At 44.1% G+C, this 9,526-nt stretch overlaps 1 protein-coding gene across 1 annotated transcript in view; it reads right to left on the reverse strand.

The window, feature by feature from the left end:
• COL5A2 (collagen type V alpha 2 chain) overlaps window positions 1-6,163 on the reverse strand; it is a 174,027-nt gene extending 167,864 nt beyond the window's left edge. Inside the window, exon 1 of the mRNA XM_034785175.1 lies at window positions 5,710-6,163. Coding sequence (XP_034641066.1) covers window positions 5,710-5,818 — 109 coding nt within the window. The 5' untranslated portion in view covers window positions 5,819-6,163. The remainder of the gene's footprint in view (window positions 1-5,709) is intronic.
• Window positions 6,164-9,526: the final 3,363 nt, after the last annotated feature.

The raw sequence follows: 9,526 nt of genomic DNA on the forward strand, positions 1-9,526 counted from the left end.
TGGTGGGGATTCCACAACCTCCTTGGAAGCCTATTCCAGAGCTTAACTACCCTTATAGTTACAAAGATTTTCCTAATATCTAACCTAAATCTTCCTTGCTGCAGTTTACACCCATTACTTCTTGCCCTACCTTCAGCAGACATGGAGTACAATTGACCACCATCCTCTTTATAACAGCCCTTGACACATTGAAGACTGGTATCAAGTTCACCCTCAGTCTTCTTTTCTTGAGACTAACTATGACCAGTGATTTTACCTTTCCTGATAGGTCAGGTTTTCAAACCTTTTATCATTTTTGTTGCTCTCTTCTGGACACTCTCCAATTTTTCCACATCTTTCTTAAAGTGTGGCACCCAAAATTGAACACTCCAGCTGAGACTTCACCAGTGCTGTGTACAGCAGGACAATTACCTCCCGTGTCTTACATATGACACTCCTCTGAGTACACCCCAGAATGATATTAGTCTTTTTTGTAATTGCTTCACATTGTTGACTCATATTCCATTTGTGATCTACTATAATTCCTAGATCCTTTTCATCAGTACTACTGCCTAGCCAATTGTTCTCCATTTTGTATGTGTATTGATTTTTCCTTCCTATGTACAGTACTTTGCACTTGTCTTTATTGAATTTCATCTTGTTGATTTCAGACTGATTCTCCAATTTCCCAAAGTCGTTTTGAATTCTAATTCTGTCCTCCAAAGTGCTTGCAGCCCCTCCCAGCTGTTGTCATTTGCAAATGTAATAAGCATACTCTCCACTCCATTATCCAAGTTCTTAATGAAAACATTGAATAGTAGTAGACCCAGGACTGATTTCTGTGGGACCGCATTCAATACATCTGCCCAGTTTGACAGTGAGCCATTGATAACTATTCTTTGAGTACAGTCTTTCAACCAGTTTTTCACCCATCTTATAGTAATTTTATCTAAAGTATATTTCCTTAGTTTGCTTATGAGAATGTCATGTGGTAGTGTGTCAGAAGCCTTACTAAAATCAAGGTATACCACATCCACTGCTTCCCCCCATCTATTATGCCAGTAACCCTGTCAAAGAAGGAAATTAGATTGGTTTGGCATAATTTGTTCTTGACAAATCCATAGCCTTTAGGGGTCATATTTTCCAACTCTCTTTTGCCGCCATAAGATCCAGAAATGTCTTTTTTTTTTAAATGGAAGCAGAGATTCTTACGTAATCAGATGACTCCAGGAGCTGAGGTTTTATGAAAAACACCAGATTAGTTCTGTGAGGCCAGTGAGGAGACAATGTGCATATCTTCCAGCCCTACATCCACCCCACACAGTGCTATTCATTTGTGTCTCCACTCCAGCCAGACTCCATCTCTCTTCCCTCTGTGTAGATCTCAACCTTATTGAGAAGCCAACATTGAGTCCTAGGGCGGGAGTGACAGTGTCACAAAGGGAAAAGACCTTCTCTGTGGGAGGATCTTGCTTGAGATTTTTTTAAAGAGTTTTTAAGAGCTTGCTCACTCAGAAGAACAAGAAAATGGCCAAATGGCCCAATCCTGCTAAAACACCCTTCAGTGGGAGTGGGACTGACCTCACAGTATGTGGGATGTTACAGGTGTAAGATATGGGAATGCATGCAGGAGGCAAGGAAATTTTCCACATTTTGGAGTAAATTTAACCAAAAGCTGGTAAGAGAAGCAAACTGAACTACTTGGAGAATATAAGAACACGCAGAAATCCAGGAAATTATTGCCATAGGTAAGCACTACGATATCCAGATGGAGTTTGGAGGAGACTATAAATCTTCCTGCACTGAGGCAATTCCCAGTATCTCAACTCAGATTCAGACAAGCAAGGGTGAAGAAAGTGATGTTTCATGAAATGACTCTTGTGGTGTATCACTAAGGATGGCTTTTAAGGAAACTGGCAGAGAGATGGTGCACAGGCAAGGAATGGTCTAGGACAATGGTTTTCAAACTTTTTTTCTGGGACCCAGTTGAAGAAAATTGTTGATGCTTGTGACCCAACAGAGTTGGGGATGAGGGGTTTGGGGTGTGGGAGGGACTCAGAGTTGGGGAAGAGGGTGGGGGTGAGGGTTGTGGGATGGGGGTGGGAATGAGGGATTCAGGGTGTGGGGGGGCTCTGGGGTGGGGCAGGGAGTTGGGGTGCAGGAGGAGGTCAGGGCTCTGAACTGGGGGTGCAGGCTCTGGGGTGGGGCCATGGATGAGCGGTTTGGGTGCAGGAAGGGGCTCCAGGTTTGGGGGGGCTCTGGACTGGGACAGGGCATTGGGGTACTGGCTTACCTTGGGCGACTTCAGGTCAGCGTTGCAATGGGGGGTGTTAAGGCAGGCTTCCTGCCTGTCCTGGCACCTCAGACCACGCTGTGCCCCAGAAGCGGCCAGCAGCAGGTCTGGCTCCTAGTCAGAGGCACGCAAACGGCCCCACGCGGCTCTCGCCCACAGGCACTGCCCCCCCACCAGCTCCCATTGGTCGGGAACCAGCCAATGGGAGTGTGGAGCCGGTGCTCGGGGCCGGGGCAGTGTGCAGATCCCCGTGGCGCCCCCATCTAGGAGCTGGACCTACTGCTGGCCGCTTCCAGAGTGCAGCGCAGTGTCAGAACAGGTAGGGACTAGCCTGCCTTAGCCAGGTAGCACCGCCGATGGAACTTTTAACACCCTGGTCAGTGGTGCTGACCAGAGCCGCCGCGACCCAGTGTCTTACATTCTGCGACCCAGTACTGGGTCGCGACCCGCAGTTTGAAAACCAGTGGCCTAGGAGCATGCAATGGTTCTGCCAACAGTTTATCCTATTCTGAGCCCTAAGGCAGGAGGGAGAGGACCTTAACTAATGCCTACTCCCAATGTCCACTACAGGGCCAAGTACTGGAAGGCTATGTATAGCCCACAAACCACAATTCCAGCCACCATGTGGGCTCCGTTTGGCCTTCCGGCACTCCTAAACTGGACCAGTACACAGAATTTAGACTGAAGACCAGCATCCTTCTCTCTACCAAGGCATTTATAGCACACTTACCTACATGGTTTCAAACTGCACTTCCAAATGACACTTAAAGGAACACTCTCAGGTGGCTAGTCCCATAATTAGGCCTACCATTATTTTACCATATGTTTGAAATTTTTGTTATTTTTAACATGCATTTACCATACATAACTACTACCAACCAAGTAATCTTGTCATGAGCAACCTTACCAAAACACATCGATATGCACTGGCATTGGGGAAGAAAGATTCTGTAGGGAAATAGATTTAATTTTAAAGTGATTATAAGCATCACAGAGAATTGTTAAATGATGTCTTTGTTTTTAAAGTCCTTTAGTGCACCTACTTAGTCATCCTTTGAAATCCATTCAGGAATTTTCTACCTGCTTTACTTTCAATCTAGCTGTCCTTCCACACACTCAGGCACCCCGGTCTCATGCTGAGCACCATATACATTCTGTTAGTTATATTAGCAAAGGCTGTGTGTTTTTCCTCATTCCTCCCTGTTGGTAGGAGTTCTATTTGTTTATTTTATATTTTCACAGTGTGGGAATGCTAAATCAATGCAGAGAGTTCTCCATTTTTTCCAAAAGCAGCAAGACTGGTAGTCATTCTAATCTAAGATTTCCAAAACACCCTCCCTCCCCCCATTTCCCCAAATACATCTGTAATTTGGGAAGTACGGCACACACCTGCTATCATTTGTTCTCTAGCAGTTCAGGGCAGTTTTGGGGGGAGGGAGAAGGGAAGAGGTGGAAGGGGAGCTGTATTGAATCACCTACAGTACATGACACTATGCACTGATCTCAGACCCTTGCAATAACTTGCATGACAACAAGGTGAGCTAAGGACAAACTAAGCTGTGAATTTTCTTTGCATTTATGGGCCTAAATCAGGCTCTTAATCAGAATTTAATGTCATTTTTCATATACAACTAAACAAGTCCACCAGATTGAGATACAAACAAACTATAGAGATGAATTTCCTTCCCCCCTTCAATACAAACACATTTTCTTTCCAAATAATCGAACAGTTCTTCTTTTTTTACTCTGAGCATGGCAGGAGGAGTTTCCTCATGTCATTAAGCTAAACACGAGCCAGTGCATTTCATTTTCTTAAGCAGAAAGAGCAATAACTGAAAATGATGCAAGAGACAAGTTATTTTATAATACCACATTTCACAATCTGGCCTATCAAATGCACGTTACTGTTTATTGAGAGTTCAGTATATATAAAGTGCATTTGAAAAAATTTTGTTACATCAAGGGCTTAACCCACAGCTCCCATAATAGCAATGAGCAAATAAATGGCATGTATTATGCCTGCAGAAATCTCATTTAAAATTTGCCTTTTTTTTTTAAAGTTACAGGAAGGTCATAAATGAAATTAGAAGCTCCGTGTTCTTCATTCAGTAGTCTGATATTCTACATCTAGGTTCTTCCTTTCTAGTTACCATTATATCTGAAAAATGTACAAGATATGTCCCACTTTATGGCAACCATATGAAATATAGTCCCAAGACTACACAAAGTGCTCCCTCTATAGGGCTTCTTATACAATGTACAGAATCATAAACTTCTCATTTTCTCCCACAGGACTGCAAACGTTTTCAAAATAATTTCAATGTTTTATTCATTAGGATCTGAATTCCCATCACTTCTGCAGTGCCCTGTATTGCAGATTAGGGGAGAGGATTTAATAACAAAACATAACAAACAGGAAACTGCATGATAGGACGCAATAAAATCATTGTCATTTGCATTGAATTTTAGCCTATTAGTCATTTCTACGTCTTTTCCCATTAACCTCTGCAATGATTTATTATGTGAGAAACCTAGCCTAGGGCACTATACCTACTGGATTAAATATAACTAGTCTTTACACTTTTCAAAAAGACGTGCTACACCAATGCATCTGGATTTGACAATATAGTAGAAAAGGCCACTACAAAGTTTCCTGAATATCCATCACTTTCTTGCAGTTAAATGATATTAAATATAAAGGAACATAAAGCCTGCCATGCCACATAAGTAAAGTACTAAGTTTGCTTCCTTCAAACATCCTGGAGAAAACTATCACTGTCCAGATAAGCAAGTCAAAAGGGTGGGGAAAAGCCTGGATTCCATCAAATCCTGCCCCTGGGAAGTAAACAGAAAGAAAGAAAGAAAGAAAGAAAGAAAGAAAGAAAGAAAGAAAGAAAGAAAGAAAGAAAGAAAGAAAGAAAGAAAGAAAGAAGTGTATTTCCCCCAAACAAAGCATTTAATAAAGCAGATGCAGCTCAGTGCAAAAAGACTCCACCCTGCAAGGCTTCAGTGTTTATTTCTCTCAACTCAGCTCAGATTGTTCAGGCTAGTTTCCAACCTCAGAGGCTGCATTTAGTCTCATCCCAAGCACTTTCTTTTGTTGAAACTTTCCAGTCTCCCCAGCCCCACACGGAGTTAATGCCAGGCAACAGGGTTTATTCCTAAATGCTCCACAGAAACATTTTGCATGTAATTGTTCTCCCCCGATCTGCAAAACAATGCACCGAAGGCAAGAGACTTGGGAACCCTGCAAAGCTCCAGCTTTAAAAAACTCAGTTGTCTTCCGATCAGATTCCCAAGGTGCAAACCTCTCAGCCCCCGTCTCCGCATTTAAACCAAAAAGTCTCACAATGACTGTATCCCACAGGCTTTCTAGTGCACTTATTATCCAAACTATGCAATAAACACGCTGCACACAAAGAAAAAAGGAAACTCACCACCCACAAATTCTTCTTGAAATTCTTCTTGTGCTTTTATTGTTATAAATTGCCCTAATAAAGCAGCAAGAATGAAAAAAGTTCTTGTTTGCACCCAGGTTGCCATCATGTCTAAATATTAGACATGTGTATCCTCCTGGGCAGCAAAAAGTGCAAAAACTTAAGCTTATTTTAGCACCATGAAGTCAGCTGTGGGATCTTTTCCTTTCAGCACCAGCTCCAGGACAAAGTCTGCAAGCCCCTTTTTTTCAGCACCAGCTCCGTCACCGTCTGCAAACACTTTTTTGAAGTGATGCAGCTTTAAATAGGAAGAATGCTGCCTCCACTTCTTTTCCTGCCCCTTTTCAGCTTGTTCAGGCTCATAGTCATCCAGTCCCTGCCAAGCAACAGTCTGATTGATGGTAAACAACCGAATCAGAACTAGCTTCACTTTTCCTTGAACTTTCCCTTTTACAAATATATTTTCAGGATCTTTTCCTGCTGCTGTACAGTAAAGATAATGTATCAGAGCAATTTATTAAGAGATCCAAACGTATTTGAACAAAAGGCTGCTGAGAAGAGAGTGGTCTGCTGCTCCTTACAGACATTCCTGGCTGCTGAAAGGGGCCATGCAAAGGAGAGTATATACCCTGTCTTTAGCCACTGACAGGGGACTCTATCCCTTCCAAGTTGCTGGGAAGAGGCTCTCCCCTTCCCTTTTGACCACCGAGTGGAAGTTAAACCATCCACCTCCCTCTGAGTTTGCTGCCTACCACCATCCCAGCCCCCTGAGACACCACAAGAGCTACCAATCCCCGCTAGTTACTGTAAGGGGGATTACCCTGCTTGGACTGCCATAAAGGGGCTCTCGTCTATCTGCCCCCGAGTTACTGGGGCTGTCTCTACCCTCTGTCCTACCTACTGAGAGGAAGATCCCTGAATATTGCAAACTTCTGGAAGAAGCTCTACCGCCCTGGCAGCCAGAATGGTGGTCTACCTACTTACCTTTCCCTGGTCAATGTGCCTCCGCCCCCTGGCAACTGGAAGAGGATCTACCTAAATCCTCACCTCCCATTCAGTCACTGGGAGAGCGCTCTATTTAACATTCCAGATCCTTGGTTCAGAGAACCATCTGAATCCTCTACACCCAACCAGTCAATGGAAGTAGCCTCTACCCTTCTTTACCTCATCCTCCGAGCACAGCTCAGGGGCTGGGGAAGCTCAACCCATGGCCCCTTGACTTCTGGGATGGGATCACCTGCTCCTGCTGGGTGGGAATGTTTAATCCCATCTGCTGGGAGAGGCTATATCCTTCCTGCCCATTTGAAGGGGAAAAGGGAAAGCCCAGCATCAGCAGCCAGGGAGTCACAGTCTGGAGCAGCCAGAGCAAGAGTCCAATCCCTGCTCCCAGTGGCTGCAGGGAGAGGTACTTTCTTGCCATGATTTGGGTGCAAATGGGGAGGGTGACAAAGGCCCCAATTAGAGCTGGTCAAAGAAAAAAAACACAGGAGCATTCCTGGAAGAATTTGTCCCTTTTTCGCCCCCATCAAAATTTCAAATTTAAATGTTTTCAACTTGCCCTATTAGCCATTTTTTTTTAAAAGGGGAAACATTTTTCATAAAAATGTTCGTGTCCATTAGTGTTTCAAAAAAGTTAAATTTGGACAATGTTGACCCGCTCTGGTTGTAATCATCGTAGAACTGATTTGCATTTCGTGACACGGGGGAACTCCCTGCTGTGGTAAAGCTGTTGGAACTGGCTCCTGCACCACATACGGCACAAGGAGTGTGCCAAGGAAGGAGAGGAGAGGGGTACGCTGGGCTATGGCAGAGCACTGCTATTTTATGCTGAAACTCCACTGGCATATAGGCCTTAGAGCAACCAGTAAGCTGACACCAAGGCTGGACCAGCACAGAATCAGGAAAGCGTAATCTGTTCCCTAATAACCTCACCTCTCCTGCACCAAGCAGAACTCTGATGCAGGGGAGAATTGAGCCCAGGAAGTATTTCACACACACTTCACAAGTTACTCCTGTTTAGATAATGACAGTAACAGCTAACATTATAATCTCCTTACCTTGCCTTGCCTTGCATGGTGACAGGTTTCAGAGTGGTATCCATGTTAGTCTGTATCAGCAAAAACAACGAGGAGTCCTTGTGGCACCTTAGAGACTAACAAATTTATTTGGGCATAAGCTTTCATGAGCTAGAATCCACTTCATGAGATGCATGGAGTGGAAAATACAGCAGCAGGTATATATATATACATAGTACAGGAAAAGATGTGAGTTGCCTTACCAAGTGTGGGGTCAGTCTAATGAGACAATTCAATTAACAGTAGAATATCAAGGGAAGAAAAATCACTTTTGTAGTGGTAATGAGGGTGGCCCATTTCAAACAGTTGACAAGAACGTGTGAGTAACAATAGGAGGAAATAAGTATGGTAAAATTAGATTCTGTAATGATCCATCCACTCCCAGTCTTTATTCAGGCCTAATTTGATCGTGTCCAGTTTGCAAATTAATTCCAGTTCTGCCGTTTCACATTGGAGTCTGTTTTTGAAGTTTTGTTGTTGCAAAATTGCCACTTTTAAGTCTGTTATTGAGTGACCAGTGAGGTTGAATAGTTCTCCTACTGGTTTTTGAATGTTGTAATTCCTGATGTCAGGTTCTAGCCCACGAAAGCTCATACCCAAATAAATTTGTTATTCTCTAAGGTGCCACAAGGACTCCTCATTGTTTTTATTATATTCTCCTTGTCTCCTTTAAATAATTCTTGCCATGGTTAAAGGACTGCAACCAGAGTAAAAATAAGACATGCAAACTCTAGCCTCAATATTAAATACACCTCTACCCCGATATAACACAATCCAATATAACACGAATTCGGATATAATGCAGTAAAGCAGCGCTCCAGGGAAGGCGGGGCTGTGCGTGCCGGCGGATCAAAGCAAGTTCGATATAACTTAGTTTCACCTATAACACGGTAAGATTTTTTAGCTCCCGAGGACAGCGTTATATCGGGGTAGAGGTGTACATCTACTTATTAGGAGCAACAATAAATTCATTATGAAGCTGTAAACAAATCCTCAGCATTGCCAAAATACATACAGCAGTCTCTAGTTAGCTGCCAGTGCTTGGTGCTACTAACATACTGTGACAGACCCAGACCAGTGGGGTACAGGAATCTGGTAGAGGGCAAATATATTGGTCACTGGATGAGTAGTTCTCTGTTCCCTGAGTAACCAGAGCAGGGGCTGCACTAGAGTAATCAGGAACCTGCTAGAACCAGTTAAGGCAGGCAGGCTAATTAGGACACCTGAAGCCAATTAAGAAGAAGCTGCTAGAATCAATTAAGGCAGGCTAATCAGGGCACCTGGGTTTTAAAAGGCGCTCACTTCAGTTTGTGGGGGGAGTGTGAGGAGCTGGGAGCAAGAGGCACGAGGAGCTGAGAGTGAGAGGGTGTACTGCTGGAGGACAGAGGAGCACAAGCGTTATCAGACACCAGGAGGAAGGTCCTGTGGTGAGAATAAGGAAGGTGTTTGGAGGAGGCCACGGGGAAGTAGCCCAGGGTGTTGTAGCTGTCATGCAGCAGTTACAGGAGGCACTATAGACAGCTGCAGTCCACAGGGCCCTGGGCTGCAACCTGTAGTAGAGGGTGGGCCTGGGTTCCCCCCAAACCTCCCAATTGACCTAGACTGTGGGTTCTTCCAGAGGGGAAGGTCTCTAGGCTGTTCCCCAACCCACATGGTGAATCTCTGAAGCAGGAAAATCTGCCAGTAAGCGCAGGACACACAAGATAGAGGAGGAACTTTGTCACAATACATATAGGCAAACC

Source organism: Trachemys scripta, chromosome 11 (assembly GCF_013100865.1).
Source record: "Trachemys scripta elegans isolate TJP31775 chromosome 11, CAS_Tse_1.0, whole genome shotgun sequence".
In the NCBI taxonomy this organism is placed as follows: Eukaryota; Metazoa; Chordata; order Testudines; family Emydidae; genus Trachemys; species Trachemys scripta.